Below are 20,721 nucleotides of genomic sequence, written 5' to 3'. Positions count from 1 at the left end.
CTTCCTCCCTTGTCTCTTTCCAGAATTTGTATTCTGCAGCCAACTTTTTAAATCATCTCCGCAATGCCTTGGACATCCTACATAGAGAGGTGGGTGGGGGCTCCCGGGGGCAAAGGGGACTTGGGACAGAATTGTGGAAGTGCCCCCTGCCTTAAGGAGAGAGCCAAGAGCACAGGCTCTCTCCCTGCCAGAGGTTGAGGTCCACTCCAAAGCAAGCCTCATGCCATGTGGAGTCAGTCCAGAAGAATCCCAGTTTTGAAGAAAGGGAGGCAGTGTGTCCCCCAGCTCTGCCCAGGACATTCCTTGAAGGCAGCAGCCGAATGGCATGTAGTCTAGACACTGCATTCTGAGCCATTAGAGCAAGCCCCTGTCTGGTTCTGCACCCAGGCTGGTGTCCCCCTACCCTATTGCCATCTCCTGGCAAGGACAAGTTGCCCTGGCTGCCCAGGAGGGTGTATTATGACCACCAGATGCTCTGCTGAGTGGCTGAGTCCCTGTGCCTGCGCAGCAGAGCTAGGCCAGGTTGGGCTAGCATGAACTGATCCAGGGTCAGAGGCCTGGCAAACAGATCACCCGTCTCACCAAACATGGAGCTAACATGTCGGCTCACTAAATGATGCTGGACAGAGCTGAACTCCAAGCGTCAGTTGTCTGACTCCAGGAGGGGCCGTTTGCACTGCGCCCCCTGGGCAACACCCTGTGCCTCATGTAATATACAGCCTCTGGTGTCCTAGATGGTGGCCCTGGGTGAATTTCTCCCAGAACTGCAGCCAAGGGATAAACTGAGCTGAAGATCTAAAGGGACCTCGTGGCTGGCTCCCACCTCTCAGGATTCAAGGCAGTGGAGGAAGAAACCTGGGAGCCCCTGGCTCATCTGTAGCTTTGCCCTTAGGTGCCCAGAGCCCTGGTCAACCTCGTGGACTTCATGAACCCTAGTGTCATCCGGCAGGTGTTCCTGGAGAACCCAGATAAGTGTCCAGTGCAGCAGGCCAGGTAGGCAGTGCTGACAGCCCCAGGCTGGAGACACCCTTATATCCTGGTGTGGCCCACACGCAGCAGTGATTCATCCGGGTCTTTGTGACTCAATCTGTCTGTGTGTCCACGTCTGTAAAAGAATCATTCCCTTCTGGGAGATGGATCTTTGACCCTGCCCCCATTCACCCAATCCCAAGATGCCAGGTAGGAAGTTCTGTGACACCAGTAGCCACAGGACTGGTGTTTGAGAGACAGGGTAGTCCAGACTATGAGGGGGTAACATCTAGGGAGGTACAAATATGTGGTCAAACATAACAGGGAGAGAAGAAACCCACGAGTCAGTTACTGATGGGGAAGAAAAGAACTGGAGGGACACGCAGGACCTTGAGCCGGGCCTGTGTTGCTGCCGCCCCTGGGTGGAGGTTCTTGGTGTATTTCGTTGTTCTTCATACTTACCTCCAGCCACACATCGCGTGGAACTTACTATGCCAGGCACTGTGCTGAGTGCTTTAGAAAAGTCGGTCCCTGACTTAGGGTTCTTGACTTTGTGATGGTGCAAAAGCCATTCACGCCCAGCAGAAACCATACATGGAATTCTGAATTTGACCTTTTCCCGGTTGGTGGCACCAACCCGCTCAGGTAGTACTGCCCTCTCCGGTGCTTCTGGGGACAGCAGTGGACCACTGCCTGCCCTGCAGTCACGAGGGGAGACAACCTCTGTGCTACAAGGAAGGGGTCGCTGAGCTGGGATGTGGGGGTTAGGGGCGGTCGATGCATTTCCGACATAACATGTCACCCAACCAAATGGCTTATTGGGATGCAACCGCATTGTGAGTGGAGGAGCATCTACAATCGTTCCTTTAACATTAAGTACGTATGGATGTGAAGGAATTCATAATAAAGCGAAAGGAGACGGGCATGGCACCAAAGGAGGTATCTGAGGGTATGAGCATCAGAGGCCCCCAAACTCCTCCCAACCCTAGTGGATGCATTTTTTATTTTTTGAAATCGAACGCTGCATCCTTCTTGCCTGACCTCCTCCACTCTGCATAACCTGTTGCAAGCCTGGCACCTGCAGTCCGGTACTGGTACTGGGTGAATACGGGCCCAGGCAGAACCAGACTCCTCCCTGGGCGCTCTCCTACCGCTAAAACCTGCCCTGGGCAGGTGCCTCGGAGCCTCAAGGCACATGTGCTCCTAAACCAGGGGTTGGGTGTCCACTGCCCCCCGACCCCAGTGGCCAGGGGCCGCCCTGAACTGAGCGTGGCTGAATTCTGCTGCTCCTCTTTGGGCAGCATTTTGTGTAACTGCGTTCTGACCCCGCGGGAGGACTCCCAAGAGCTGGCCAAGTTGGAGGCCTTGGCGCGAACATATCAGGTGAGACAAGGCAGGGTACTGCTCTGCGTCTTCTCCCCCGTCACTCTGACACCCAGGCCCCTGGGGAGGGAGGGCAGAGGAGGGAAGAGCTATTCAGGGATTGAGGAGTGCCACCCTGGGCCCCTTCCTCTGCCTCACCTGGTTGAGGGTCTCAGGTGCCCTGTGGGAGTTTTCCCAATGGCACTCAGCGACAAACTCTCATGGCTGAGCTTAACCCAAATCTTGGCCACGAGCCCTGCATGGCCACGGACCACCCTCGGGGCCCAGCTGCTCTGTCCCTCCCATCCGCAGCCCCCTCGCTCCCAACCCCCGACCCACCCACAGAAGGCAGGCCCCAGAAGGGAGTCTGCAGCCTGGAGGCCTGGGCCCCCTGGAGTCCCTTCCCAGCATTCTGTTCTTCCCGGGACTTCCTGCCCGGCCCTTCAGATTGCAGACCACCTAAAACCAAAACCAAAACGTGGTCTATCCAAATTCTCCAGAAAGGGGTTTGCCATCACGCACATTTGTATGCTGGAGGGTTGGGCTGCTCAGCTCTGCTGTCCAGGGAGATGGGGGCAGGGACACGGCCCACACCCTCCCTACCCGACCCCGTGCTGAAAGGCCCTGTTGTGCACGTGTCCCCAGAGCAGCATGCGCCAGCTGGTGGAGTCAGGCCGCTATGACACGCGGGAGGACTTCTCTGTGGTGCTCCAGCCCTTCTTCCTCAACATCCGGCTCCCCGTCCTGCAGGTATCCTCCTGCCTACACCACGGGGCCCAGGGAGGGTGGACCAGGTGCCCTCAGAGGAGGACATTCTAGACTGAGATGCCACATGCCCCCGTGTGTGTGTGTGTGTGTGTGTGTGTGTGTAAAATGGGAAAGGCACGGCGAGCTCTCCAGATGCTGTTCTGGCAGGTTCAGAACACCTGAGTCACATTCCTAGAGGCAGCCCGATGTGGGATGTCCCCACAGCTCCTGAGAACAGCTGCATTGTGTTGAGCTCTCACTACACGCCAGGCACACGCCACAGCTGCCTTCAGAGGCATCATTGTCCCCACATAACAGGGTTGCAGAGATGGCAGGTGTCCTGCCCCAAATCGGATGGGGTGTAAGGGACAGAGAGGCCAGATTCAAAGGTATCCAACTCTGCATTATTAACTGCCTGCTATGCGTATTGTCTTCCTCTTGTACATCCCTTTAGTTAAAAAGTAAGGTTCTGGCCAGGCCCTGTGGTACATGCCTGTAATCCCAGTGGCTTGGGAGGCGAAGGCAGGAGGAGGCCAGCCTCAGCAACTTAGCAAGGCCCTAAGCAACTTAGGGCTGGGGATGTAGCTTAGGGGTTAAGTGTCCCTGGGTTCGATCCCCAATACCAATAAACAAACAAACAAACAAATAAATAATAGGGTTCTGGTATTACATTTCCACCCCCGGCCACGCTCTTTGCTTGGTGCTTCCACTCAGAACAAAAGAGATCTGCGAATGGAGAGATAAGGGCTTCATCCCCTGAGCCTCTCTTAACTGGAGGGAAGGCAGAAGGAGAGCGCTCTGTGCATCCCATATGCACAAGAGAGGAGCTGGAGTCAGGTGGCACCCTGCCCTGGTTCAGACTTTGTTCAGGCCTGCCCAGCCCTTGGCTTCCTTCTCCCCATGGAGACCAGCCGGACCAGTGGGCCGAGGCCTAAGAAGTGGCTTTTCTGACCTAACTGGACAAGAGCCCTCCTCCATGGTGTGGGCTACGGTGTTACACAAGGTGCCTAAAAACAAAGAAGCATTTTTTTTTCGATTAAATAAAGGGGAATGTGGAGCCAGAAAGAAGGGAGGGAGGGAGGAATCACCTGAAGCTATTGTCTGTGGGATGGTGCTCATCTCTCTCTTAAGGTGAGCATGTGACATAGGGCCCTGACCTGGAGCACTCCCAGGAGGGCAAGGGGTGGTCAGTCCCAGCGCTGAGACCAATGGGCTATGACTCCCTCTAACCCAACAGAACCTTGAGAAAGTGTTTTTTTCTCCTTCAGAATGGGCGTCCGGATACGTCCTTCTTCGCCCCAGATTGCATCCACCCAAATCAGAAATTCCATTCCCAGCTCTCCAGAGCCCTTTGGATCAACATGGTAAGATAAGTGAGTGTCCCTGGGGTTCTAGTCTACAGCAAATCTCCAGTTCCTCTAGAATGGAGCCTGGTCCAGAGCAGCAGTGGCTGGTACATCTGTAGAAGCCTGTAGAATGGAACAGAGTCTTTTGTTGTTGTTGTTGTTGTTGTTCGTTTTAGATATATGTGACAATAAAATGTGTTTTGGCATATTACACATACATGAAGTATAACTTATTCTAATTTAGGATCTCACTCTTGTGGTTGTACATGATGCAGAGTTAGCCTGGTCATGTATTCAAATACAAGGCTAGAGAGCTATGTCTAATTAATTCTACTGTCCTTCCTATTCCCCTCCCCGCTCCCTTCCCTTCATTCCCCTTTGTCTAATCCAATGGGCTTCTATTCTTCCCCTCCCCACCCTCTCTTGTTGTGTTTTAGCATTCACATATCAGAGAACATTCAGCCTTTGGTTTGGGGGGATTGGCTTATTTCACTTAGCACTTATTTCACTTAGTTCTATTCATTTACTGGCAAATGCCATTATTTCATTCTTCTTTATGACTGGGTAATATTCCATATTGTATGTATTTATCACATTTTCTTTATCCATTCATCAGTTGAAAGGCACCAACATTGGTTCCATAGCTTGGCTATTTGTGAATCGAGTTGCTATAAACATTGATGTGACTGCATCACTGTAGTATGCTGATTTTAAGTCCTTTGGGTATAGACCGAGGAGAGGGATAACTGAATCAAACGATGGTTCCATTCCAAGTTTTCTGAGGAATCTCCATACTACTTTCCAGAGTAGCTGCCCCAATTCACAGTCCCACCAGCAGAGGATGAGTGTACCTTTCTCCCCACATCCTGGCCAACATTTATTGTTGCTTGGATTCTTGATGATCGTCATTCTAACTGGAGTGAGATAGAGTCCTTAAGGGTCCACTTGACCCAGTTTCCAATCCACACTCTCTTCTGTGCTTGGGCTTGCTGAGGGGCATTTTCTACCTAAAAGTCAGGCAGAAACCACATTTTGACATTCTCTGTGTGCCAGCGCGAGAGTTTAAGCCACATGACCTCATTTTCGCCCCTCCACAGTCCTGCAAAAGGACGTTAGATATTTCTGAGGGAGCTGAACCCCAAAGAAGCTGAGAGATCTACCCAGAGTCCTACCACAGGCAGCCGGTGGAGCCAGGAGAGGACACCAAGCCCCCTCAAACGACATTACAAGCCTTCCCTGTGGCAGAATGTCCCCAGGGAACGCTCACTTTAGCAAGGATGAATTAGTACACCTGCATCTCTCTTTTCTTCCCCGATCAGCTTGAACCCGTGGGAAGGAAAACGGATACCCTGGACCTGACAGCAGATATGTCCCTGGCCTGCCCTACCCAGGTACCCACCATCTCTGCACCTTTCCAGAAACCAGAGCGTGGACCTTCCCTTCCCCCTCGTCCTCCAGTCCAGCTTCCACACTGCCCATCCTGCCCCTGAGCAGGGCAGAGACGAGACATGGGAGATGGACTTTGGGAAGCCGATCGCGACAGAATGCAGAAGACAATAGAGCGCGGGAGCGGTTACATCTTGGGAATGCGAGAGGCAGCGGGGCCCAGGGCGGTGACGGTGTGAAAGGGGCTCTCGGGGAGAGCAGCAGAAGCAGGGAGAGGGCAGACGCTGTCTGGCAGTGGTGTTTGGGGCAGATGGGGACGTCTGACTGCAGGTCGGAAGGCCAAGGGAGGGACCAGGCGGCTCTGAAGCAGTGGTCAGAGCGGAGAGCCCAGATGGGGGAGTTTCGGCAAGGAGAGGGCCACAGAGGAAGCACCAAAGGGGAGACCCAAGCTGTGGAGTAGGGCGGGGAGACTGGCCTGCTCCGGAGGATCAGCCCAGGCTCCTTTTAAGGAGGAATCTGTAAGCGGCTGTTAACGTGATCTCGGGCCTGGGGTGGGGGCAGGCTCCCTTCTGGTTGCCTTTAGCTCTGTTCCTAGGTCCTGTCTTAGGGCTTTTTAGCCAAATAAGGCCAAGGCCAGAAAACCCTCCGTGGCAATAAAAGCAGAGGGCCTGACCTAATCTGGGAGGCTGTTTCCCGCCCGGGTTGGGCTGTGCCAACCTCTCCCACCCTCCCGGCTAAGCAGAGCTGGAGAATGAACCTGCAGCTCCCCCGTGTGTCTGCCGGGGCCCCTGAGAGAGGGGCACCCCTACCCGGACCAGTCTTGGCCTCACACTCGATCTGATGCCTATTTGCCTCGTCAGGAGAGCAAGAATGGTAGGAAGAGGGGATGGGAAGTGACAGTGGGGATCGTAGAGTCCTGGATTGCTCTGTGTGGTGCTCAGAGCGGAGGAGAGGTCAATGCAGTGCCACATGGATGCCTCCAGTCACAGGGTCAGTCACCGGCCACAGGGCTGGGGCACACCCATGTGCCTTTAATTGCTAGATCCTGAGGATGTCCAGGGGGTTCTAGGAGGGGCCAGGGCAATGTAGCTATAAACCATGCTGTAAGTTTTTAATTTGGTGGGGTGGAGTTCCTGGGGATGGAACCCAGGGCACTTAACCACTGAGCCACACCCCCAGCCCTTTTTTATATTTCATTTAGAGATAAGGTCTCAGTGAGTTGCTTAGGACCTTGCTAAGTTGCTGAGGCTGGTTTTGAACTCACAATCCTCCTGAATCAGTCTCCTGAGCCAGTGGAATTACAAGCGTGTGCCACTGCTTCCGGCTTTGATTATTGTTTAACAATCCACATAGTCATGTTGAATATCAGCCATGAAAGGGCCTCTCCAACCTGCCCACTCCCATTCCATTAAATAGTAAAAGTAATAACTCACACCAAGCAGCCATCACGGGGAGCCTGGCCCAGGGTCAGGGACGGCCCTTTCACCATGGGCCTCAGGCAACCTCTGCCGCTCTGCCCCACCACCATACCAAGCAGGGACCCCCAAATGGGTGATGCACCAGTGCACAGCATCTCAAGCCACAGTGGGCTCAGCCCCTCCCTTCTGGACGAAGCCCCCCTGCGTCTGGTGAGCCAGGGAGAGCTAACTCCTCAGCCTCCTAGAGCCCGGAGAAGCCCCACCCAGGAGAAGCTGTTGCTAAGCAACCCTGGAGCCCATGCCCAAAGGGTCCATCTGTTGGCCAGCCAGCTTTGCTGCACTGGGCCTCGGGTCCCATCTGCTCTCTCCCAAGTGGAGTTACACAGAAGTCCACCCGCATCTCTGAGCCGAGAGGGGCCAGGCAACACATATTTTCATCCCAGCCGTGTCTAAACATAGAAGCAACAGGCAGGACGCAGAGGGAGGAGGTGGCTGAGAGGAAAGGGAGCATCGAGGAGCTTTACCAATCAGCCCTTCTCCCCACCTCCAGTCACACTGCTAGTACCTTCTGCCATGCCAGGTAGGGTGACTTCACAGCACTCTGGATCTGTTGGATTTCCAGCTTGGACAAGTGGTTTTTATAGCCAATTTTAGATTAGTTCTGAGGACTCTATTTTTTCCTCCATGCCTTAACTGGCTCTCTGCCCATTCCTTCCCCATCCCTGGGCGGAACCATCTGGAAGGTCAGCTCTGTCCCTTTTCAGCTTTTCTTCTTGACTTCTCGGGTCAACAGAACCACCTCCTCCTTGAGATTTATTCCTCCCTGGGTTTGTGGATAGTCAACCGCCTTGATTTTGCTGTTCTGCTGTCACTATCCCTTCTCGTCTCTTTGAATGACCCTGCTCTCTTCTCCGAACCTGGAACATGGAGACCTTCTCCAACTTTTCTGTCTCCATCCTATTCTCTTCTCTCTTTCCACATCCCTCTCTCCGAGATTTTTTTCATTTCCTGCAGTGAATTCCTCATCCCTCCCTCTGTGTCTTCATTTCTTCTTTCCTAAACTCCAAATCTGTATTTCCAACCCTTACAACACGCTTCCCTTGGAGGTGTAAGGTCATCCCCAGGCACATGTGTGGTCAGGGAACCCACAAGACAGGGAACCAGAGAGAAGAAGGGGGAGGAGGACTGGGGACAGGAGCGGATGTGAAATGACCTCATGTGTTTCATCCTATCTTTTATCATAAGAAAAAGCAGAAGTTTGTTGGATTCCCGAAACTTTATTGTTTAGTGTTTTTTCTGTTCTGAAGTCCACATGGGGACACTATTATCTTTTCAATGCTCAGAGCTTCTAAACCTCCTCATCCCGCTCTGACCCCACCCTCACTTCAAACTCAACAGTGATTCAAAATATAATTTTTTTTGTTTGTTTTGTTTTGGTTTTGTAGCAGGAATTTAACCCAGGGATGCTTTACCACTGAACTAAGTCTCCAGTCCTTTTTTATTTTGAGGCAGGTTGCTGAACCTGGCCTTGAACTTGCAGTTCTCCTGCCTCAGCCTCCCCAGCTGTTGGGATTACAGGTGTGCATCACTGCACCTGACCAAAATAATATGTTTTGAGTGAAGAATGTCTACATAGGAACCAAATGCCGTCTTCTCAAACCCTTCTTCTTAGGACTTGGCATTCGTGTGCGTGTTATGGCGGGCACCCTAGCTAATGGGATTCTTCCCAGTTCCCAACCACCTGCCCCTCTTTCCAAGCATCACTGTGCTTGTGAAATCATCTCGTCCTACTTTCCCATTATAAAACCACAGTGGGGTGGGGGACTTAGAGATCTGTTGACACTGTCTCACATAGTAACCACATCCCTCCTCAGGCAGCATGGCCTCTGGTCCACCTGCCACCCTCTCTCAGGGATGCCTCTCGAACTGCAGAGGGCTACCCATCAACAAACAGGTTGTGCCATCAATGGAGGTGAAGAACCAGCACATTCTATAGAGCACGGGCTGGAAAAGCATAGGAAACACCAGGGGCCACTCCATGGAGTCCTGCTATGCCCCCCACTTCCTACCACCAGCTCTCAGCCATTTCTTGCAGCCCTGACCCAGATGGGCATTTCTCCTTGAGGTATGACCTCCTTAAAGTTGGTGGCTGTGTACTTTAGTTTGATCCAAGCAGCACGGAAGGGAAGAACAGCACCCCTTCTCTGTGGAATTTGACACCTAGTGCTGCAGTCAGGGTGTTTGTGGCCTGTCCCTCAGTCACTGACTCAGCTGCTGGCTCACAGCAGGTGGTCCTCTGGGCTCTGCCCCCCGGCCAGGCATGCTGTCTCGGCACAGCTGGGACCAGACTGCTTTCTGGAGCTGGCATTCAATCGGCTTCACTTTCCGCCAGCTCATGTTCCAAACCTCACCCTTGAGAGCCAGTCAGACTCCCCAGATCTTTCTTTTTCCCCAGATCTCTGCTCCATTCCGGGCAAACCACTAGTATCCGCTTCTGCATAAGGTGGCAATGAAAATGAACCCGGCACCCCGACTCTCCCCTTTGCCCCTGCCTGGCTCTACTCTCCCAGTTCCTGCCCTGGCCTCACTCCCCACCACATTCTAGAGTCACCTTGACCTCTGACCCCTTCAGCACTCTCCCCTCCCCTGACCCATGGATCCCATCATCAAATAGACAAGACCCCATAGGCTCTCTGGTTTGACTCACCACGCTCCCCAAAAGGCTGGGATCATCTTTGCCCTCTGCTTCTTCCTGTCACTCTGGAACTAGCTCTAGTCCCTGGACCCCAAATCCAGGCAGTGCCCCCTTGTGGATGGAGAATCATAATTAGCACCTGCCACTGCAGCGTCCTCATGGGAGGAGCCATGTCCCCAGGGCTTGCAGCAGTCCCTCCACACAGGCGCTTGGCCGTGAAAGGCTGTCCTCGGGTTCGAGCTTCCACTGGGAATGCCAAAGCGCCGAGGAAAGGCGCACTTGCTGGCACCCTGGGGAGTCAGGCTCTGCGCTGGGGGCGGCGGCTTGGTGTATGTAGACTCTGTCCTCTGAAGTGGCCTTCTTTGTCTGGCCTTCAGCGTTTGCTGTTGACCTGGTTCCAGGGTGAGGGGTGGAGGCAGGCCGGAGCCGTGCCCAGCTCTGCACTGAGACTTGCAGCTTGCTCCCCGACTCTGGGCCTGGTCAGTAAGTTGGGGACCTTTGGGGTTGTAAAGGCAGCTGTCTACAATGCCAGGCAGGGATTATTGCCAGCAGGAAGGGGTCAGGTATGAGACAAGAGGAAGCGGGGATGGCCAGAACCGAAGAAGGCGTGCCCCTCCTGAGAGATCCAGCCCGCCCTCTCTCCCCTCCTCTTCTTCCTCGGTGGGCCTCAAGAAAGCACAACGTCCGGCCTGGGTTTGGCGCATGGAGTCAGCTTTCAACATTCTGGATTTCCTTTCTTATTCCCAGTTTATTTCCCAAGTTTCAGGCCATGACCTCTTAGTCCACAGGCAGGTGCAGGGAGGGTTCCCTGTCCCGCCTCCTTTGATGTTTCCTGATCTGGGTCTTATTATCTGGCTCCCGCTTCACTCTCATTTGCACATTTCCTCTTCAGCTTGCCCTCCCTGTTTCTCCTTTGCCCACTCCTCCTTCCTCCTTTAACTAACCCTTCACCTGCCACGGGGGTGGACCTGGAGTCTTAATGGTGAAAACTGATTGTGAAATAGGTAAGTTACAAGGGGAAAAAAAAAAAAAAAAACTCTGAAAATACAGGAAACCAACCTAAATGGGATAAACTATATAGTTTGAAGGAGGCAGAAAGACAGAAAAAGCAGAAAATTAAATATATTGACGATCATACTATCTCCTGGAAAAGAAAAATATTACAATGTGAATCCCTTGCCAAAGAAATCACAAAGGGGGCTGGGGATGTGGCTCAGTGGTAAAGTGCTTGCCTGGCATGCATGAGGCCCTGGGTTCAAATCCCCAGCACCAAAAAAAAAAAAAAAAGAAACAAAAAAAGACATCACAAAGGGAAGGAAACATGTAAGCCTGAGAATATGGAAGGCCACCCCCTGCTAGGGTGCAAATGAAAACCTGGGGCACAGACTGCAGTGAGTTTTTGAAACCTTTTATTGTGCCTCACTGTTATGTGACAGCCTCTAGGGAATGAATGAAATGGTGTTTATACAGTTCTTTCTGTTTAAATGCAACAGAACCATGTGAAGTAGGTAGAGGGAAGGACTGATCTTCAGCCTTCTTTGGCCCTATCTGCTAATCCCCCCACGTGGTTTCTTTCTCTCTTAGGATGAGCCCTTCCTGAGAACCTACCAGAACAGTAACCACACATACCCCACCAAGCCAGTCATTGAGGTAACCCCTGACTCACATCTGTCTCTCTCAGATGCCATTTCACCTACCAGGTACCTGGGGCGTGGCCCAGGCTTCAGAGTGTCGGATTAAGCAGAAATGTATCCTTCTTACATACTGGAAATCGGAATGTACAAAGAGGCTCCTGAGCCACGAAGCCCCAGGATTGTCCTGACATGCTCTCAAGTTGCCTGCTTGACGTCAGCAGCCAACCAGAGGAAGTGCCTAGGAATCCATTGTCTTTGACCTTTGCGATCCTGTGCTCACTGACACCGGTTCTGATCAGGCAGCTCAGCTTTTCAAGAGAGGGGAGGGGCAGCCTTGGGCACGGTATGCCATCAGCTTCCTGAAGGTAGAAACCGAGTGGGAAGGAATCTCGGGCTGGGGTGGGGCCCAACAGGAAGCTGACTCATGTCCAGGTGGACCCCCAGGCCTTGTTTGGTTCAAGTCATTTGTTCCAGCTCTGAGATTTAGGCCCTGCTACTCCAAAGATGGCCTGTAGGATCCTGGACTACACCAAGCCCTGCAGGATAGGCCTGGTCCAAATGAGTTCTGTTGGCCACCAGGACAGGGGCTCAACCACCAGTGTTGGTTTCACACCAATGGTTTCACACAAGTGTCACAACAGTCATAGGGGCTGGTGGAGATTCAGAGGAGCATCAGACAAGGTCCTGACCTGGAGGAATTAGAGCCTGATAGAGACTTCACAACCATTTCTTGAGCATCTACTACATGCCAGGCACTGTTTTAAGAGTTCGAGGAGGAGACAGAGAGATGGGTCCCAGTGCTCACAAAGTTTGCAATCTGCTGAGGGAGGCATCCAGTAAATAGCTAAAAATTATCATTTCAGATAGTGACAATGACTCAGAGGAGGGTGGTTGAACCAGGGGAAGGTTGGCACATTCAGATACATACATCATGCAGGCTGGGCTTCTCAGAGTGGGGAGATTTGAACCGAGCCATGCAAGATGAAAAGATGCTGGCTACACAGACAGCAAGAAACAGAGTCCCAAACGGAAGGACCAGAGAGCACAACAGCTCAGAAGTGGGTCTGAGTTGGGTAGAAGAAGAGAAAGAAGGTCATAGTGGCTGGGAAGACTGGGGGTGGGGCAGCAGGAAGGCACATGAATGAAGCAGAGAGTGCCAGAGATGAGATGGGGGATGCTCAGGGCCAGGTCTCCCAGAGCCCGAGTCCCTGAGTAAGAAGTCTAGATTTTAGGTGGAGAGAGGCAGGAAGCCATTTGGTGGCATGTTCTGGTTTATGTCTTTCAGAGGTCTCCCTGACTGCTGTGTGGAAAATGGATTGGAGATCAATGATTGGGGGCAGGCCTTTTATAAGCCAACTGAAGAGTTGAGATTAACCTATATCCAAACATTGAAAGAACTGCCAGATGCGAAGCTTTAGGGTACAACCAATAACAGCCACGTTGTTGAGGGTTATGCTGTCCCAGCCTGGATATTCTCTAGTGCACTTAGCCCAGTGGAGTCTTATCCTAGTTGAACCAGCACCCAAGTTCTGTTTGAATGGAAAGTTCAGCTTCATCTTGTCCTTCGGACATTGACTTATCTAGTTCACATTCGTTTACTGGGTGCCTAAATGGAGCAGGCGCTGTGCTAAGTGCTGGGTAGACATGAGCAGAGTGGGTCTGGGCCCATCCTCTTGGATCTTCATCCTCATGCATCCTTTCTTTTGCTGCTGGAAGAGTTAAAAACGCAGGCCCAGAAGGGCATGTTTGTTTTAATAGCTTCTGCTTAAGCAGAAGCTATTAAAGATCTGTAGCATGATCATTCATGCTACACAGATCTGTAGCACACACAGATCTGTAGCATGGACATTCCCCAGGACTCAGAAATGCAGACTCCTGGGCACTTTCCTGGATCTACTGGGTCAGGATCTGCAACTTTACAAGATCCCCAGGGAATTAGGATGCGCGGGTTTAGGACACAATGTGTGGTTCTCCCCTGGTGACAGATGAGCATGCTCAGGTTCCAATCTGTGTCTGAAATCACAGGGAACTTGCATGTCTCTGGCTCCCCAACTACCTAAGGTGCTGACGGCAGTATAACTTTTTTTTTTTTTTAATTGCATTTTCCTCAAGTATTTGTCATTGGCACACAAGCCTGTTCTTGGTTTCAGTAGAGCTTCCAAAACAGAAGAAGAGATCCGTCAGTGCGATGAATTGAGCAATCCCTTGGGATAAACTGAATTCCGCTGGATTAGGCAAATAACACTGAAGTTTCATTTCCACTCCCTGGTGATAGGGATAATCTAACAAGACTTGTCTTCATCCTCATCTGACCAAACAGAGGAGAGGAGCTTTCAGAGCCTCTTGGCCTCACTCCAGGGGAACCTGTCAGCTGTCAGTGGAGCCCTACTGTGCACTCAGCCTGCAGATATCGAAATTTGCATAGAAATCAAGTTCTCTACCAGCTTCCTCGTAGTCATCTCTGTGCCCTCTGTTCCCCCAGCCACTCTCTCAGCACCTGGAAAATACATTCCGTGTTACAGACACAAGGAAAGTTGACCCAGAGTATCCAGGGCTACAGGTTTTAATTTATACGCATAGAAGTAATTAGGCTCCTAAGTTAAATATGCAAAAAGACGTACAGGTGTACAGAAAAGATATGCAGAAGCCAGAAGCTTTGCATTTGGAAAAGTTTTGTGTCTTCTTCTTCTTGGTATAGTCACTCTTTTTTTTTTTTTTTTTTTTTTTGCCATGCTGGGGTTTGACCCCAGGGCCTTATGCTTGTGAGGCAAGCATCCTACCAACTGAGCTAGATCCCCAGCCCAAGTTTTGTGTCTTCTTAACGATATTTTAATTAACGATTGGTTAGGCCCCAGCATTGTAATTAGTGTCAATTGGTTCCGCGTTGACGGCAAAGCTCCTATAATCTCTGGTAGTAGCATACAGACCTGGGGTTGCTTTGGAGCAGTCACTGTTTTCTCCCCTGCTTGGGGCAGCTGCTAGCTCCATTCAAGAGTGTAGAGAAGTGTGAACGGGAAAGGCTGCGTGAGTGTGCATATGTGTGTGCCCCTGGCACGTGGAGTAGGCAGACGCCCAGTTCTCCCCTCCGATTTCCCTCTTAGCCCACCTACTCTTAACAACCCTTGCCCTTCCATGAGTCCTTCCAATGATGTTTCTCTGTCCTCCACCAAAAATCCATTAGTCGATTCTTGCACAGACCGTGCCTGCACAATGACCATGGGCCTGTGTCTCTCCTGTTGATTTAGAACTGGGGCAGTGACTTCCTGTGCACCGAGTGGAATTCTTCCGGTAGAGTTCCCACCTCAGGTGAGAGAAAAAGTCAACAGCCCCTTCAACTAAGGGCTTTATGAAGCATCAGGCTGGGTGGGGGACCCCACAGACCTACCCTGAGCTTTGAAAAGGCCTTGCTGATTCCCATGCAAGGCCCCAAGAAGCTAGCTCGCAGCCACAGCATTGGGCTCCCATGTGTAAGGGGCCCCAAATTACTCTTCTTGTCTCTTTGTAGTCCCAATGGCAGTCTGTCTGCCATTGTGTACTCCGTGGACCACCCCAGTGTGAGCTGGGCTTCTCCCAGGATGGGCGATAGCCACCAAACCAACCCCTTGTCATCCATGCCGTGGTTGCTCTGAACAAGTAGGAGAGACAAAACTGCCAAAGCTTTAGGCTGGAAATAAGTGCCATTGTGACCGGTGGGACGAGGGCAGAGCCACGGGCCCTGGCAAAGTCCACACCTTGAAGAGCGAATGCCCCGCGCCCACCACAACCATCTCTCTTCTTTCCCTAGTCCACGAGCTCCGTCCAGCAGACATCAAGGTGGTGGCTGCCCTGGGTGACTCGCTGACGGTGAGTACTGAGCCGTGTCCCAGGGAGCCCAGGCAGACCCTGCAGTCAGCCCTTCCTCGGCCCAGGCCCTGCGGTCAGCAGTGAGCCCCGTTCTACATGCCAGGCACCAAAGCACATGCCCTCTCCTGCCATCGTCCCCCACCCTGCTCAAACACCATCTGTTCCATGAGGCCCCCTCCATCCCTGGGGAAAAGCCGCCCCCCACGCCCCACTGTTCCCAGGCGTTTCATCAGCAGGTCATGACACTGGTCTAAGTCACCTGTCCTTATCAGGGAACTATCTCCACCAACTCAGACCTGAAGGGTGGTAGGTCTTCCCCCACACGGCCCTCTGTCACCCCCCACTTAAGGACATGTTCCTTAGGGGCAGACAGAGCCCAATTCGCAGCACTCAGCGCAGTCTCACTAAGTGAATGACTTTAGCCAACTCTTTGGCTATTGCTGTGTGTGTGGTGCACTATCAACAATTCCGAAAGGAAAGGACCAGACACAGAGCCCTCTGGTAGGGCCACAGGAAAATATGCAGAACCATGGAGGTGACATCCATCAAAATCGGGTCTTCATTTCTGTGGAAACAAACCAGCCCCATGTGTATGAATGTTTTCACTTTGGTGTGAACGTGAGAAAGCTGCAGAGGGCGCTTCCCAGGCTGATAACCTTGAACTCTCCCTGGTGGGGTGGGGGAGGGGCGTGGACTCTGGCAGGGCAGGATTCTTGAGGTGGGAGTAGATTGCTCATTTCTTTTTTTTTTTTTTTCCAAAAAAATCTTTGTATGCTTCACTGATTACTGAGTTACTTTCATAAATTTCAAAGAGCTTCTTTTTAAAAGACAGATCATATAGAGAAAGGTTTATGGAGGAGGGAACTAATGAGCATCTCAGAGCATGAATTGGAGGTTTGAGGAGCTGGGAAGGAGGGTGCTCAGCCCTTCAGGAAGGATGGAGCGGGTGGGCAGGGGACAGGGCAGAGCAGCAAGGCCCTCATGTCTGGGAAACAGTGACAGATCAATTTGCTTAGCCTGATGGTTTGTGTGGACAGGGAAGGAAAGAGGAAACAAAGGGAAGGAAAGTGGGTACCAGATGATGGTGTCCACATGGATGAGCATTTGGCCTTGACCCTGAAGGTATGAAAGATGCTTTGAAGGGTCAGAGGTGTGCTGGGCACAGAGGAGGCTTGTAGAGAGAGATGCTCAGAGGAGCAGACGGCAGCCCGGCTGGTGGGAAGGGAACAGAGAGGAGATGGGAGGTCAGGCAGGGGTCCAGGGTGCTGCCCACAGCAGGGAGCTGAGACTCTCATCCAGAAATATGGCACAGAGAGCAAAAGACAGGCACAGGTGCCAGGGAGGCTGGGAGACAAGAATCCACAAGACTTGGTTCCTGGCTGTTGGAAGAGGTCTGGGGAGAAGAACGAGGCAATCTGGAGCTTAGCGTGGCCTGGAGAAAAGCCAGTGTCATTTTCAGGAGGGACAAATCTGGGTCCTGGCTATACCCCAGGGCCAGAGGGGCCTCTCCCAGTGCCCTTGCTCTGCAGCTGGGCCCAGCAGCCACCTGGAGGCTCCTCTTTGCTTTTCACAGACGGCGATGGGAGCCAGACCAAGCAACCCGCTCACGTCCTGGAGGGGCCTCTCCTGGAGGTGAGGCTGTTCTTGGCTTGTTCTCTGTAGACAATGCCTCCCCCAAAGAGGAAGAACGAATTCCCTCCAAGAGTGAAGTCAGGTCCCACGGCCCCATGCTGAGACCCCAGAGGATGCCATGATGCTTCCGTTAGCCCTGAGGCTGGTGGGTTGGTGATGCTCTGGGGCAGATTCTCTGGGTGATGAGACATGAAGAAGCAAGTCAGGGTGTTTTCAACCAAGTTCCTTGTTCTTCCCCAGTATTGGAGGAGATGGGGCCTTGGAGACTCACACCACACTGCCCAGTAAGTAACCAGCACAGAGAAGCCATCTTTCCCCCACTGAGGCCAGGGCCTTCTGCCTGGAGGAGGGGAAGAAAGGTTGTCTGCAGGGAGGAAAGTCAGCCAGCTCCAGAAAGACCAGAACCCTCTTGCTCCACACCTGTACCCCAAGACTGCAAGCCCACCTCTGTTCCCAGGGGCTCATACCTCCTTTCACCTGTGCTCTCTGTCCCACTGATCTTTAAAGACATTCTGAGGAAGTTCAATCCCTCCGTCTTTGGATTCTCCACGGGTACCTGGGAGGAGACAGCAGGATTAAACGTAGCAGTGGAAGGAGCCAGAGCTCGGTGAGTAGACATGGGTATGAGAGGGAGCAGGGGGCGAGGCGGAGAGATCAAGGTGGGAGGAGGCAAGCAGGAGGGAGTCTGGGGGCCGGATCCCAGATGGGTCAAAAGAGCTGGGCAGGTGCACTTCCTGCATGCTGGCCCTGTGCCAAACCCTCCCTGTGAATTAGCTCGTGTCATCCTTACATTTGGACACTATGATATAGACATGGAGGCTTAAAGGTTTCCTGTGCAGCCAAGGTAACTCAGCAAGCCCTCCGAGGAGCCAGGAGAAGACGTTGCCTGAACGCAGCTCTGGTCGCTGCGTGTTCCCACCTCTCCAGGGTCAGTAGGAGGAGCACATCAGCCCGGACCTGGTGGACACTGTCCTGCTGCCTCCAGCTCCACCTCCTGCCCAGTGGAGGCACAGAGCACACACACAGTCTGGCTCTCAGCACAGAGAAACTCAGTGCATGACCCTGAGGACGTCCACTCTTCCTCTCTTCCCCACCTCGCTTCAGAACCTCAAGTCTGACTCTGAAAAGTCTGTATTCTGGCACTAGGGAGTTAGATGTCAGGGCCCCTCAAACAGCAGGGTGGTTGTTTATTTTCGCTGCTGTTGACAACAACCCAGATCATTAAAGCTGAAATGCCTGAGTGGGTTCGTTGATTTTCTGCATGGAGCGTGCTGGGCCTTTGCCTTGTACAAGGATCTCTACGCTCAGATCACCAGGGAAACCACACTGGCTTCACTCACTGTTTACAGGGAACGTTCCTTTCAGAAGCGGTAACCCGGGCCCCAGTCTCGTCATGAGCCTCTGAGCCACAGGAAGCATTGTCAGTTCCTCAGCGTCATAAGCAGGAAGGACTTATTTTTCTACCAAAAAACTGGGCTAGGTGGGGCCATTATACCAACATCTAATGACTGTTATGATTGCCATCATCATCATCTAATTATTATTATACAGTCTGGGGGCTCTTAGCTCCTTCCATTGGTACTTGAGCCCCTTTCTCCTTCTCCTTCATTACTGCTCAGCATCGCCCCACCAGACAGGGTTAGTAGCAAGAGAGGAAGCTGAGATCTGCAGACATTTCTGAAGTCCGGTTAGGAAAAACGAGAGTAAGTCACTGACTGACTTAAGTAAGGTTGGACAACTATCCTATGACTTTCCTTTCTCTGTCACTTATTATCATGGATAAGGATGAGTTTCCCTGAAAAGAGAAACATACCATAGCAGAGCACCTAAGATCACAAGGTAACCATCTTATGATCATGGTTAGATCATTTGTGTCCAAATTCTGGCTCAGAGACTTGTTAGCTGTGTGACCTTGAGCAAGTTGCTTAGCATCTCTGAGTCTTACAGTTTTTTCATCTATGAACTGGGATAATAATATCGCCTACCTCTCAGGGTTGTCATAAGGATTAAATGAGATATACGATCCTTGGAAAGAATTTAGAACTATATACAGTATGCATGTACACATAAAAATGTTTGCCATTATCAGGATATTTAGTTTCAAGATTTTACTTAACAGTTAACTTCCCCGTCATCAACCAACAAGCAAGAATTCATTCAACACCTGCAAAGGACAAAGCCTCAAGGTGGTTACTAAGAGATACAAAAGAATCCAAAGGTGAACTCCCTGCTCACAAAGAGCTTGTGGTCTACTTAAGGAGACGAAGCAAACAGGAAATAAGTTTTGGGAAAAGACAGTTTGTGTGTGGCAGCACAGCAGAAGGACACAATCTGATACTTAGTCATGCCTGACAGGGGAGCAGAGGAGTGTCACGTGTGAACCAAAGACAGATGTCCCACTGCCCAAGGACAGGCTGGCCCCAACTAGCACCTGGCAGAGTGAAGGAAAATTAGCAAAGGCCCCCAACGTCATGTTGCCCAATCTGCTCCTTTATAAGATGCAGAACCCCAACAGGCAGGCAGGAGTCAGTGAGCTGCAAGCTCAGAGCAAGGGAGCCGCAGCGCTGAAAGCAGAGGCCCTGGGCTCTGGGGCGAAAAGGAAATGGAGGCAATATGGACGAACGAGCACAGAGCAACAGCTCATGGGGAGGACTTGGTCTGGGCCCCAAGGGTGGGAAGAAGACCGCTAGCAAGAGGAGGGCCTGACGGTCCTCACTTTCTCCACCATCCATGGATTCTCTTTATCACATCTTGAACCTATTAAAAGGACATAAGCACTTCCGTGGTCACCTCTACCCAGGACAGGCTTCCTTGGTAGCTTTCTGAAGTTCCCATCAGTAGCACTGGTGTACAGGATTCCACCTAAATGTATCAACTCTCCTCCATGGGAAACAGGGACAGGCACGGTACCCTGTGTGCTTGGCCACACAGAGGTTTTAAATGGCCATCCCACATCAATTATTACTTTTATGGCTTCTTCCATAGAAGCTTCCATTGGCTGTATGCACTTTGATGACCTAACTTCTTGTATACTTATCTTTTTTAAAGAAACAGATATAATGGACACATGATAAGTGGTATGTATCAAAAGTATACCGTTTGCTAAGTCCTGACATATGGGCATACTACGGAGCCGTCACCACAATCAAGATCAAACACGCCCCAGCACCCCCAAAAAAAAAAAAAAAAAAAAAGATCAAACACGTCCGTCACCTTTTCTAGTACCCCCTCCTAATTTCTCCATTCCACCCCTTCCTGGCTCACCCAGTCCTCATGCCTCAGGCAACCACTAATCTGCTTTCTCCCACTACAGGGCACTTTGAATTTTCTAGAACTTTATATAAATGAAATCAAAGAGCGTGTACGTGTGTATATGTGTGTGTGTGTGTGTGTGTGTGTGACATTTCATTCAGCAACATTATTTTGAGATTCATCCACGTTGGGTGGAGCAAGAGGTCATTCCTTTTTATCACTGAATAATATTCCATTGGCTTTCGTATCACTTTTTTCAGAATGCAGTATTATTTTCTATATGGCAGTCATCTAGGGGATAAAGGGAGAACTAATCCTGTTTTGTTGGAGAGGCAAAAAAAAAAAAAAAAAGGAAAGAAAGGAAGAAAGACAGAAAGGAAGGAAGGAAAGGAAAGAAAAGAAAATCTGAGGAGATATCTAAGTAACCACAGAGAAGA

The 20,721-nt window shown here is 51.5% G+C and overlaps 1 protein-coding gene and 1 long non-coding RNA gene across 2 annotated transcripts in view; one reads left to right on the top strand and one right to left on the bottom strand.

Moving 5' to 3' along the window:
* Positions 1-20,721, top strand: part of Plb1 (phospholipase B1) — a 130,595-nt gene that overhangs the window by 95,143 nt on the left and 14,731 nt on the right. The window contains exons 39-50 of the mRNA XM_047523424.1: positions 24-89; positions 893-993; positions 2,271-2,352; positions 2,977-3,081; positions 4,347-4,442; positions 5,744-5,815; positions 11,508-11,573; positions 14,803-14,863; positions 15,342-15,400; positions 16,974-17,032; positions 17,273-17,316; positions 17,540-17,639. Of these exons, the coding sequence (XP_047379380.1) occupies positions 24-89; positions 893-993; positions 2,271-2,352; positions 2,977-3,081; positions 4,347-4,442; positions 5,744-5,815; positions 11,508-11,573; positions 14,803-14,863; positions 15,342-15,400; positions 16,974-17,032; positions 17,273-17,316; positions 17,540-17,639 (911 nt within the window). The remainder of the gene's footprint in view (positions 1-23; positions 90-892; positions 994-2,270; positions 2,353-2,976; positions 3,082-4,346; positions 4,443-5,743; positions 5,816-11,507; positions 11,574-14,802; positions 14,864-15,341; positions 15,401-16,973; positions 17,033-17,272; positions 17,317-17,539; positions 17,640-20,721) is intronic.
* The window catches only part of LOC124963631 (uncharacterized), a 45,393-nt gene continuing 40,960 nt past the window's right edge, over positions 16,289-20,721 (bottom strand). Inside the window, exons 2-3 of the long non-coding RNA XR_007104760.1 lie at positions 17,500-17,588; positions 16,289-17,372 (exon numbers count right to left, since the gene is read on the bottom strand). This is a non-coding gene — a long non-coding RNA (uncharacterized LOC124963631). The remainder of the gene's footprint in view (positions 17,373-17,499; positions 17,589-20,721) is intronic.

Source organism: Sciurus carolinensis, chromosome 13, assembly GCF_902686445.1.
Source record: "Sciurus carolinensis chromosome 13, mSciCar1.2, whole genome shotgun sequence".
In the NCBI taxonomy this organism is placed as follows: domain Eukaryota; kingdom Metazoa; phylum Chordata; class Mammalia; order Rodentia; family Sciuridae; genus Sciurus; species Sciurus carolinensis.
The sequence above is the reverse complement of the archived record's forward strand: the minus strand, read 5'-3'. Positions and strand labels throughout refer to the sequence as shown.